Source organism: Pollicipes pollicipes, unplaced genomic scaffold (genome assembly GCF_011947565.3).
Source record: "Pollicipes pollicipes isolate AB1234 unplaced genomic scaffold, Ppol_2.1 Scaffold_2555;HRSCAF=2994_pilon_pilon_pilon, whole genome shotgun sequence".
NCBI lineage: Eukaryota > Metazoa > Arthropoda > Thecostraca > Pollicipedomorpha > Pollicipedidae > Pollicipes > Pollicipes pollicipes.
This window is the reverse complement of record NW_023596136.1, coordinates 2,611,869-2,624,352: the sequence shown is the minus strand read 5'-3', so window position 1 is coordinate 2,624,352 and position 12,484 is coordinate 2,611,869. Positions and strand designations below refer to the sequence as shown.

The 12,484-nt window shown below is 50.9% G+C and overlaps 1 protein-coding gene across 1 annotated transcript in view; it reads right to left on the bottom strand.

Annotated features, from left to right (window-relative positions):
• Nucleotides 1–46: 46 nt before the first annotated feature.
• The window catches only part of LOC119107449 (uncharacterized), a 159,012-nt gene continuing 146,574 nt past the window's right edge, over nt 47–12,484 (bottom strand). The window contains exons 20-27 of the mRNA XM_037230896.1: nt 12,242–12,304; nt 12,179–12,195; nt 10,587–10,651; nt 9,764–9,883; nt 6,167–6,315; nt 2,811–2,972; nt 1,931–2,007; nt 47–1,369 (exon numbers count right to left, since the gene is read on the bottom strand). Of these exons, the coding sequence (XP_037086791.1) occupies nt 1,267–1,369; nt 1,931–2,007; nt 2,811–2,972; nt 6,167–6,315; nt 9,764–9,883; nt 10,587–10,651; nt 12,179–12,195; nt 12,242–12,304 (756 nt within the window). The 3' untranslated portion in view covers nt 47–1,266. The remainder of the gene's footprint in view (nt 1,370–1,930; nt 2,008–2,810; nt 2,973–6,166; nt 6,316–9,763; nt 9,884–10,586; nt 10,652–12,178; nt 12,196–12,241; nt 12,305–12,484) is intronic.

The window sequence follows — 12,484 nt, the reverse complement described above, 5'->3', positions numbered from 1 at the left end:
TCCGAACATTAGGATTTTAAACATGAATTGTGGACAATGGTTCCGAGCGATGACTTCGTGATGTTTATGCTTCACGCATGATTTTCGGGGCAATACGCGTTGCTTGTACATAATATTACCTATCACTTTGTATCATAAGATTAAGACCTAAGATCACATCTGGTCAAATTAATTCATTTGCTCATTCGGTCCCACTGCATCTTTCTGTTTACCTAAGCTGTTAATCAGTTGGTAGTCTGAAGTCCGAATCAAGGAATCTCGTCACTGGTATTGACGCATCTGTGATGTCATGTACAAACACCTCTGTGGCATAAGCTAAATTCCATCTAAGTCAAGTTCACACGCATGCCGTAAACATCACAATGATGCGCTTGTATTATATCTCTCGGTGGACAAAACGTGACCATAAAAAGAAAAGTGGCACAAGCAGCAACCGTAATAAAATGTGCCAGTTTTGGCTGCCAATCTGACTGACATTTTCCACGTCGACCCAACCAAACGCGTCGCAAATTTAACATGAAATATATACTCGGCGACAATACAAAGCACCACATAGCTCACCAATCATCTGGTGATCAATTCCCGTGCTCGGTGCGCCGTTGTCGGTAACCATCGCGATACATGTCCTGCCCGATAAACGCGGTACGGTCACCATCATGCTCCGATGCCCAGTAATTACTTCCCCGCAGCCACTATTCGGCAGCTGTCGTCGGGTAAGCCCTGCCTGATGTGCACGCGCGCAGCTGGGATCAGAACGGCCCGCTGGTCGCGAACCGCCGTCCGGCCCAGCGCTGTCCGGTCCAGCGCTGTTTGGTCCGACGCTGTCCGGTCCAGCGCTGTCCGGTCCGGCGCTGTCCAGTCCAGCGCTGTCCGGTCCGACGCTGCCCGGTCCCGCGCTGTCCGGCCCGCTCTGTCCGGTGCGGCACTGCCCCTTACGACGCTGCCCGGCCAGACGTTGTCCCTTCTGACGCTGTCCATACACCGACGCCTCGACGTGGGACGTGCAGCGGACTCCGGCCGGACAGCATTGAGGGGCGGCACGCCAGCGCAACCGGTGTCCGCCCCCGGCGCCACATCGACAGGGGCTTCGGCGCCGGCCGAACGAACCGCGACCAGCCGGCACGCGCGGCGCCTCGGCACGAGGTGTGGCGGTGGGCTCTGGGGTGCTCCGTCGCGAGACAGCGTCGAAGAAAATCTCCGGCTCGCGAGACGTGCCCGGCGGGAGCCAGGCGTGAGGACAAGGGAGGAGAGACCGGCGTCACCGCCTCACCAGACCGGGTCACACCGGGTGAAGGGGTTCATCGGGCTGCCGGCCGGACAGCCGAAGGCGGCGCCGAACGCCGGCGTCTGCCTCACCATACCGTTCACCCTGACGAAGAGAGGCGACGGGGCAGCGTCAGGACCGAGGAGACAGTCAACGGGAGTGTCCTTAACTCGGGGAAAATGTCTGCCACCTAAACACGGACAGACGAGAGAGCAGAAAGCAGAGCTCTGTATTGGAGAGATGGTCAAGCCAAGCACTCGTCAATCGAGACGACTTATGGAACGATTACGCAATCGGCAAAGCAGCGAAAGAACGAACACCAACGGCAAGCGCGCGGTTGCCACACTAGGCGCGATCCATTGGCAACTGAATGACTGTTCAGGGAGATTGCACTTGGCAGCTGACAGCATGTACAATCGCCTGTGGACAGCCGCTGGCTGGTAATTGGAGAGTGCGGAGCTGGGCCGGGCTTGGTAGTGAATTCAGGAACTTGAGTGGACATTTAATAACCTCCGCTCCCGCACGTCTATTCAGCGGCGAAGACTAAGTTCGGGAGTGAAAATATTGTGGATGGCCGGGGCATTGTTGACGTGGGAGCCGCCCGCCGGTGCCGGTCCCGGGTGGGAGTCGTATGGTTAGCCGCGAGTGGTCCTGGCCAATACTCGCCTCTCCGGGTTCGGTGGGTGTGTGCCGGCTCCCACTGTAGAGACGTACGACCACGGCTCGATGTTGGCGCAGTAGAGCTGATGGAGACAGCCGACCACATGTCATAGGTTCAGAATATATATATATATATATATATATATATATATATATATATATATATATATCGCGTTTCTGGTTAAGGGAGGGAGGCTACCGCTTACCCATCGTGGTCTGCACATCCCAATTTTTGGCTCAACTTCCCAAAGCTACGTCCAGTCCCGTTCACCCTGGATACGATATAACGTCAAACTCGAACTGCCTCCCAGGGTTGATCGGCCCAGTTTCGGCCATATAATACTCACTTGGCTCCCGACGGACTGAAGAAACCTGCAGCAATCGCTGGGTACAACAGGCAATCCCAGTGACCGCAGATATTTGTGTAACTAGTCCGTGTCTGTTTGGTTAGGCAAGAGCTGCTTTCATCTACTCTGAATGCTTGTAGAGCACAGACTCAAGGAGTTGTTACCATGTCAGACAATGCTGCAGCTGCCGAGCTTAATCAAGACCAAGAAGCTTGCCACATCAAGTATCTGCTTTAATAAAGGACCGAGGCCATAACGCGCGCGACAGGAAGTGCCAAGACTGAGGCGGCGCGCGACCTGTATTTCGAAGCCTCTCCCGGTCGCAACCCCTAGCTGGGAGACGCAGTGCTGCGGGATATTGGCCGTAGCTCCGCCTCTAATCAAGAACGCTTTAGAGGAAAGCCGCACACTCCACGTACTTCAAGCTGCTCGCACACATTCACTTCTGCAGACAAGAAAGCTGGAATGACTTCACGCTACTCTCCCGAAGCTTACTAACCAGGCAAGAATCCCGGGTCGCTGTTTCACACTTCCCGTACCTGCGCGAGAGACAGCAGAAAGATCTGCCGGTCGGTGAGATTGACGCCGGGCAGCTTGCTTTCGTGGTCCTGGTATTGGCGCCACCTACTGTAGGCCGCCCATGTGAGAGCCAGACTGCTGAAGTCGGCTCCGTTCTCCATCAGGCCCAGGTCGCCGTCCATCTGGCGATAGGACGAGGTCATCTCGGGGTCACCGGTCAGCATTGTCACTAATGACTGGCACATTACAGAACGTGACACAGGCCTCGGTCATACGGGGGTGCGTTTGGGCCCGGTCGCAAAAAGTGTCTGCCTGGTTGGTGTACAAAGGAATGGGCATATCAACATCTGCGAAGATATGAGGGCGCTTTTATTCTCGTTCATCTTTGGGTGATACAATGTGCCCGTTGTTTGGTGCGGTACAGGTCGAGTACTGCTCCCGCATCGGTACAGCACGTTGTGATGAAAAAAGGTGATGATCGGAGTTTTGAGGCCATTTTGCGCTCGTTGGAACAGATGGTCTGCATCGATGTTCTAATGTTGGAGGACGAAATATCATTCCATTAAAAGATGGGCCAATGGGGGCTACACCCAATGAAGGACTACATTCTATTCCAGGGAGGTGCAAAGGAACCTCTCAGATAGTAGGTGGGCAAGACTTTTTCCTAATCCATTATTCCACAGATCATCAGTGCTGATATTTAAGTTTCACGAAAAGTGGTTTATCGATTGCCCCCTCCTTGCTATTCAGTAGCCTTGTGTCTTTGTGCTCATAAATTAGACACTATGCCAAGTAGCAAATGTACATCTTAGAGCAATGGTGAACACGTGATGTTTAATGAATACTCCGTCGCTGTCGCTCACGATGTACTATCAAATATAAAGGGACTATGCCTCTTCCGTAGCCTTGGGTTACTAGCGGACAGCGCATAGCATGACTTTAAGGAGGCGGCTGCCCACCTCAATGGGACCGTTTTCATTTCGGTCTAGATGAAAGCCCTTTGAAACTTCAGTACATTTATTGAATGGCCCACAACAACACGTAACTCTTTCTGAAATCTATCTCACACAGAGCTGCACTGACCCATATTTCACGCTTACAATGGGAGCCAAAATGACGCATCGTTAAACGCGGACACAAAGCGGTGGTGCTGGCATCTTGTCACGCCTTTCCAAAGCACGAAGTTCGGCAGTTCCTCGGAGCACAAAGATTAAATCGCGCCCAAAAAGGCATTGCCGATTTAAGGAACGTATTCCGTGATAAAAACTGTTCTAAACTTTTTGAGATAGCGTAGAAGCTCCGTTTGACTAAGCGCTTATCTGGCGCAAAAAACTATCCGTCGAAGCAATTTACCGGCGCCTTCGTCGGAGAAGAATTAAGAAGCATATTTTGTTTACTGAACAGCAACTGAAATGTATGTGTCCTTTTCCTGGTGATGATGAAAGAGCCTCTGTCTTGAACAGCATTGTTTATCACTGTCCACGGCAGGTTCGCAGAGCAACTGATGATAGATGTAAACTCCCCAGAAATGAGCTTTCGACGGCGCAGGACGGACAAGGCCATTACAAACGTCAGGGCCGATGCACAAAAAGCTAAGCAAATGGATATACGCAATGGTCCGCCTTCCAGGAAAGTTTACCAGACGGGGGTCCACGCTGATTGCTTTTGCGAGCTAAGTGATAAAAACTGCGCAAAGTTAAGAGCCTGGTATAGGATGTCACACGCATCAATAGGTTTGCCGCCTCCAGCCTTATCTCCACCGCGATAACCGTGACGCCGCAGCTAAAGAAGTCGAATGCGGAGAGAACAGAAAATGCTCGAGCCTCACCCAGCAGCTTCAGTTCCAGCCAGTCGCCTTTGAAACCGGCGGAGCGTGCGGCCCATTGACGGTAACTGTTGTCGAAAGTCTCGGGGCTAGAATGATTTCTCCGATGGGCGATAGACGGAAGAGTGTTTGGCTCTGACAACGTCTGCCTGTTGCCATAGTCCAAGGGAACGCAGCCTCAGTGACATTCACTTGAAAAAGTTCCGAAAAAGAAGAACGTGTGTACACCCACAACAAAGACGGCATGTTGCGGCAGCCTGCAACGTCGCCAAAAGAAGAGACCACCTGTCATAAGTCTCCCCAGACTAAACTTGGCGGAAGAGCGCAGCCTGCGGCACGGCCGCTCAACCTCAAGAGTCCCCAGAGCATGACCTGGTACTAACCTAAATGCCACAAATCGAGGGGGTTATGGTTCCGCCGTAGCCGCCATATCCATGCCCACTCGCAGTCCGTCAGCTTGTCGTTTTTCCAGCTTGCTGCTAATTTGTGTAGTGTTCCCGTGACTGAGCGTGTCCAAGTCTGGGAATTTAATTGGGTGGAAATGATACACTTGCCGCGATTTACGGCTTTAACAGTCAGCAAAAACGTATTCCGAAGAGCGCAACTATTTTGGGTGGATCGTAGTCACAATGAACAGGACAGTACGCTTGTGTAGCCTTTGTGTCGCAGTCTCTCTCGCTTCAGGCCATAATGTCTTGCATTCGAGATTGATTTCCCTAAAGGTGACATTGACAGATTTCTTGTCAATTACTGACCCACGATTAAAACTTTGGAGGCATGCTCCTGAGCTGTAACTGATAGTTCGCTCATACACCGTAAAATGAGCTTCACGTCTTCATGAAGCGTTTGCACATATCAACGCATGCCTCTGCCAGCTCGACTGGCCGTTTCTTGCTCCGTCGGAATGTACCAATCTGGTGTTGTAGCGACACCGGACCGTCTATATCCAGGCTCACTTTTGATCAGTGTGATCAAGCCTCCTTGCAACGTGACAAACGCGGGCGGGTTACAGGCTAATTGGGATGGCAGTTACGGTTGTAAGGAAAACCTGCCTGATTGAACAGGCTGTGCAAAGATGTTTAGCCGATTTATGCAACACAACTTTTACAGAATTTCACTTCGCGTTGCTGAGCATTCTACAGCTTTGTCATCATCAGTTGTTACAATATCAGTTCATGCCACAGATAAAGGCCTGGCCGGACTGGGCTAGGGCGCTCAAGTTGGAAGGACCCGCTCGGCCAGTGACCTTGCTCGTAATCTGGCTAATTCTCCCCCTATGGCCTCGCTCGTGATCTGGCTAACTCGCCCCCTGTGACCTCGCTCGTAATCTGGCTAACTCGTCCCCTGTGACCTCGCTCGTAACCTGGCTAACTCGTCCCCTGTGACCTCGCTCGTAACGTGGCTAACTCGTCCCCTGTGACCTCGCTCGTAATCTGGCCGGCTCGCCCTCAATTTCACCTCCTCTATCATGTTCCGCAACCGTCCTCCAGCTCACCACAGAGCCTGGCAAACGATGTGTTCGCTCAGAGCTTGACGGCGGCGCGATCTCACCTGCAGGAGGACGGGTTGGTCGTTCACCTCTATCACCCTGGAGAGGCCCTGTACGTATTCGTTACGCACACAGCTGAACTTGTCCGCTATCATCCGCTCTTCGTTGGCCGTTAGACGACGAACGGCGCCGCTCTCGTCAAAGTGAAACCCTGCAAAGGATCGGTGTGTTGATAGCATTCGCTGAATGTGGAAGGCCTTAAACAAGCCACAGTTGTGTGACATTGTCGGGGCACGACACGTGCGAGAATTGTTAGCTGCATTTGGTTGCTTTCTAACTAGCAATCTAGCGGCACGCACTTTAAACACTCAGAGTGGCAGATTGGCAAGACCATGGCCGTTGTTAAAAGACAATGGTGGTGCACGGAGCCTTCGCCGCATGCAAAGGACCGAAGACTCTTCGTGACGCTAAGAGTTACGGCTATTCGTTATCACGCGCTCGGTTGGGGGTCTCATTAACCCCCGGGTGTTTTTCCGGAATGGTTTCTGAACGGAACGGCGTGGCAACGCCACATTTTGCATAGCTGTAGACAATTGAATAGTGGATTGTATGGTATCCTCCGGCAGGTCAAAGTCAGATCATGGTTTCAGCGAAGTCAATTTCTGGGAAATCGCTTAATCTGGTGCAACAACGGAGTGTTAGGCAAAGCTATACATCTCCTAAATACTTTATTTGGCAATGCAACAATTGAATGGCCAAATCCATTGACCTAGGTCAGGTATGAAGGTAAGGCCAAGGTCAAACCAACCTCTTTTATTGCTTCAAACTTGCTGTATGAGGTGGTTTCTGGTGCTCATTTCGAATTTATTGATAACAAGCACCGTATTAGAATTTTCCATAACCTTCTTCTCAGGTCACTGACCTAGAATGACTCAGGACAAGATTTCGTTTTTATGAACATACTGCCTAGCGTAATCTTTGTCGCTTATTCATATCCAAAACTCCGAGTAACCTTCTATGCTTTTGGTCACCATGACCTTCGAAAGGTCCCACAACATCACAGGCCTTAAATGAGCATGTGATATTTTGCTTACAACAGGCATCTAGGTTCTGGGGACACTTTGAAGACCAATTTGAAATTTGACCTTGTTTGACCTTATTTGACCCGAAGGTCATAACCTAGAAACCTCAAGCTTTGACCTAAGTGAGTTCACATACAGCCTAACACAGCCTGTGACTGCTGTGTCTCTAGCACTATTAGTTCTTGAGATCTCAGTGGGACCAAACTGATCCCCAGCCGAGCGCAGGGTATCTAACCGACCATCCAGACGTGTGTTATGATACACAGCTGAGCTCACTGACTGCCTACATTGTACGCAACTCCGCAAGTCAAAATAATCTCTGCTAACTGGCGTATCATTAAGTATCGACCATGCACAATTACAATTAGCTTGTTGTACAGGTAATTGTAATTGTGCATAATTGTGCACAGGTAATTGTAAAGGTAATACAATTACCTTGTTTAACAAGCGCCCGGGCTAGATACCCTTCACTCGGGTGGGGGTCAATTTGGCACCCCCTGAAATCTCGGGAACTAAGAAATCTAGAAACACCAAATCTACGGGGTGTATTGACCTGTACGTTAACTCACGTAGGTCCAAGTTTCAGATTCCTAGGCTATGACCTTCTGGTCAAAAAAGATCAAGCAATGTCAAGTTCCAGGTTGTCTCCAAAGTGCCCCCAGAACCTAGATAACCGTTTCTAAGCAAAAGGTCACATTCTCATTCAAGGTCAGTGACCTTGTTTGGCCTTTTGAAGGTCAAGGTGACCAAAATCATACAATATTGCTTTGAGTTTTGCATGTGACTAAGCGACAAAGATTACGCTAGGCAGTATGTTCCTAAAACAAAATGTTCAACCGTGTCATTTTAGGTCAATGGCCTATTCTGACCTCTGAGAAGTCCATGGAAGATGCATAATTCGGTTCCTGCTATCAATAAACTCGAAATGAGCACCAGAAATTATCCCATACAGCAAGCCCTAGGGTAACAAATTAGGTTGGTTTTGATCTTGGTGTGACCTTCATACCTGATCTTGGGTCAATGTAATTTGCTCATTCAGCTGTTGCGTTGCCCAAGAAAGCATCACAGAGATGTATGGCTTCGTCTAACACTCTGTTGTTGCATCAGATTGAAGGATTGCCTAGAAATTGCCTTCGCTGAAACCATGGCCTGACTTTGATTTGCCATAGGTCAGTGACCTTACGAGGAACACCTCAATTTTTGATGCCAAACGATCCGCTACCCAATTGTCTACAGCTAGGCAAACTTTGGCGCGGCTACGCCGCGGCGTTCGGAAACCATGGTGGAAAAACCTTCGGGAGGGGGGGTCAATTTGACCCCCACCCGAGTGCGTGTTAACCCTGAGTGATTGCGCTTAAAAGTATAATGTGTACGCGTCATAGTCAGAGGGACAGGGATGTAATGACTATTTCAAGCAGTTTCCGCTCAAGTCACGCTCAAAGCATGCTAAAATGCATGGATGGATGTCCTTTACCTATTACAGCAAAAACATAACTTCAATGGAGGAGAATGTTCACAACATATGTAATCACACTAGCAAGGTCACGCAACCACGCAAAGTGACTGACACCGATAAACCAGGTTGCCTCATTGCTTGGTCAAACAAGTTGGCAAACACAAGGTGTCGTTAGGATACACGCTAGGGTCATTGTTGTAGTTTGTCAGCAAGCTATTTAAAAAGTAGATTAGCGTGGAGATGCAATGTTTCCGACGCTCCTGTAGATCTCTGGCGTCATCGGTGTACCTCAACAGCAACCCGGCGGCAGGCAGGCTTTGACGTCGGCGATCCGCTAGCGTCGCCGGCATGTTCCGGTGACGCCGGCTGAACCCCCGACCGGCGGCCGGCACCAGAGCGTGCGTCGCCGACGTCACCTTACGCTATCGGACGGACGTCGAATTCCGGCGATAGCTTGGCCAGAATCCTCTTCTCTCGGTGCGTTTTCGGCACACAAAACTCAGAAACTGCCTACTATGGTCGGTGCTTCGGCGGGCGTGGCCGCCTATGAGTTATCAGTTGCACGTGTGTCTGAGTACGCTACCGAGGGGCTTCACCAGCCACTGAACTCGTCTACGGGAAAGTCAGGCAGGGTTCGTAGAGGAGAATATGTCCAGTTTGAATCGGCGATGAGTCGAAAAACTCGCTGACGGAAACAATGTCGAAGTCATTTGGACGTTTGAAACAGTTCCGTATATCACTGCTTTCGGAACTCTGAGAGGCTGTATAAACTGTTGGTCCGAAAGCTGCCTTCAACGAACGGCGAAACTGTCGGGAATGAGAGTACTTAAAGAGAGCATGAGCCTCACGACACTACGCAGTGTTCAGATATTCTTTTCTGAACGTGGACTTGTTTTGCTAGCTTTTGGTGATACAGAGCGATTTGTAATCGACAGAGAGTATACCACCAGCAGCGTCAGTTGTTCCCAATAGTGTACGCTGATCTTACTGCATTATCAAGAATGCAAACCTTGCTTTCATCAACACCATGCCATGGAGTCTGCGCGCCGGCATCTTGCCGACCTTCTGCCGTCAATCTGACCCGACCTCTGCCGACGGCGCCATCGCCGGCCGTTACTCACCTGCGTTATCGATGCCGTGCAGCAGCTCGTGGGCCATGGTGACGCCCAGCACGGCGTACTGCACGTACTCCGGTACGTTGTCATAGAAGTACGGCTCCGTCAGCAGCGCCAGCGGAACGCCTGCAAAGACAGCTTCATTTCACGCACGCCTGGCAAATGAGATCAGGACGGCGTAAGACGCGGCAACAGATGACTGCCACGGTGATTTGGTGCGCTCTGCCTCTGATGTCGTGCAGGCAATTTTCTCGCGCTGTGGAAAATTTCCTAACGAAAATGCTCCACACGCGGTCGCTGGGAGCTCCCACAGCTGGGACGTTAAGGTAAGCTTTCTCGATGATCATCGAGCTGCGTCAATTTGAGAGAAACGTGCACATCCTTTGCATTTGTGTCTCGGTGAGTTGTCAGTACAGAGATGTGGGCAAGAACGCGGTCTTTACACCGCCGACCGCAGCCAAGTGTCACACTTCGGGTCAGTGATTTCAGAATTGGTGAAAGGCATTTTCCTCAGGCACGAAAGATGCCACACCGCGGCTTCATCAACCAAACACGATCGCGGTCATGTAGCGCACATAGCTGCTCTCAATCCAGAGATACTCTGTGCGTTATGTCAGTTGTTTGCGGTGCTGTCAAAGAAGGCAGGAAGGAAAGAGCTGGTGACATCTGTAGCAACAAACCGACGGAGTCAATGAAAACTGCAGCTAAAAACCGCAGCGCGGTATACCAGAACTGCGTGCATATGACGTGTCAAAAATGTCATGCCACGCTTTACGGATCCGTGACCGTGACGGGGGGCTGGATTGATGCCGAGAAGCAGAATAATTACCGACTGCGTTCCGAGAGGCGATGTGGAAGGCGTTGGCCGTGAACGGTGGCGCCTCGGGGGGCCATCTGAAGTGAAAAGAGATCGGACACGCACTTAAGGGACATATCAGGGTGGCGGCAGAGCGTTCGACGGCTCGATAAGCGCTAAATGACAGTAAAACACCACGTGCATCACGAGCGCGTCGTTCCTACGCGCGAGTGCCTCGTGTTTGGTGCTCAGTCAAGTCTGCAGCCTCCGGCTGCATGCTAACATGGATACTAACATGGACAACTTGGATACTAATATGGCTAACACAGACAGGAAAACGGCAAGCGCAATGTGCCTATTGCATGTTTTGCTATACAGTTTCGAAACCAAGAACTACCAGCATGAAATTTTTAGTGCATCTACCAACACACGAACAAGAAGTCAAGGCAATGAAAACTGGTGAAACTCAGAGCAGCAGCGAACGGACGCCTGCGGCATGGCAGGCGCATCCGATGAATGAAGACAAATAACTTGTTTTATTAACTTTGTATGCGTCTGATGTACTCACATAAGGCATGTATGCCATTTGAAAGTCAGATGTGGCAATGCCTGGTCGAATGGAACGTGCATCAAGGCAAGCAAGCGGTGCTTTGTGCCGTTGTTGAGGGCCTATTGCAGGCGGGCATGTCTGCGTCCCTTTACCTTGCTCTAGCTTAAGCTGAGCGCGAGGCTGGCCAGGCTGTCGTCAGATATGTCGAATGCCGATATACTTTCTAAGGAACGGGACATCCGTTACCGCGCTACCTGACGTCTTGAACCGCGAAGTTTCGCACTCACTTTTTGTTTATCTACCGCACAGCTGTACCAACATTCGTTCGTAAGATGTCGCAAACCAGGTCCATCCATCGTGGCTCACTCACAGGTGCCTCGTTAATGATGTCTGTGTTTGCAGAGAAGTTCAACTGGCCAGTCTGCAACCAATTTTCCGCTAGAACCCGTTTCCCACGCCGTGCCACGTATCTATTCGTCGCCCTGAAATGACTACCGCCGACCGCAGTAGGACACAGAGGGAAGGCGCCGCCATCGGGGCAAATGTAAAGAACATTTGCGCCATTTGCCCATACGTCTGAGACTGAAGACACCGGTGTGGGCAACGACAAATCCCAACCGTTGGTCAAAATCAGAATTTCTGGTTTGGCCTGGTTTTACTCTTAACATCAACGATAAGGCCATAATAATTCAGTAACCCGCATGTATGAAGGGCTGCACACCTAGATGTTGATAATTGACCATCGTGAATGACTTTTGGTATGGACCGCATTCCACAGTTATTGCTAATAACCGACTTATTCGCTTTAAGACCGTATCTAGCGCCAAAATGCTCGGCCGATGGCCGTGATATGACCACATATTCAAGATACCATAGCTCTGGCTTGTCCTCTGAGTACTTCCCCAAGGCGCGTCATTCCGGCAGGCCCTCCCCGGCGCGTGCCAGCGACGGAGCGGCCGTTGTGCACGGACAGGCTCATCAGGTACACCGAGATGCCGTCAGCGTGCGATCCAATCACGGTCGGTGATCAAGCGGTGTTGTGTGCCGTGTTGTGTCGCTGCGGCGGTGTATGTACCGGGTCGGGTCGCGCGACTCCAAGGTTTCGCAGCTCCTTTTTGAAGTTGAGGAGGTTCCAGACGACCTGGCCGCGCAGCATGTCCACCAGCTTGTACCGTCCGGGCCGAACCAGCACACCTCCCGCCTGCCCAGCAACGACCAGGTCAACTGGGTGTAGCGTAAAAACGTCCATTTTAAACCACTCCCTGTCTCTTCTGGTTTTCGACTTATAACACCCGAATCTCCGCTTTTCTCTCTCTCTCTCTCCTCTCTCCTCTCCTCTCTCCTTCTCTCTCTCTCTCTCTCTCTCTTCTCTCTCCTCTCT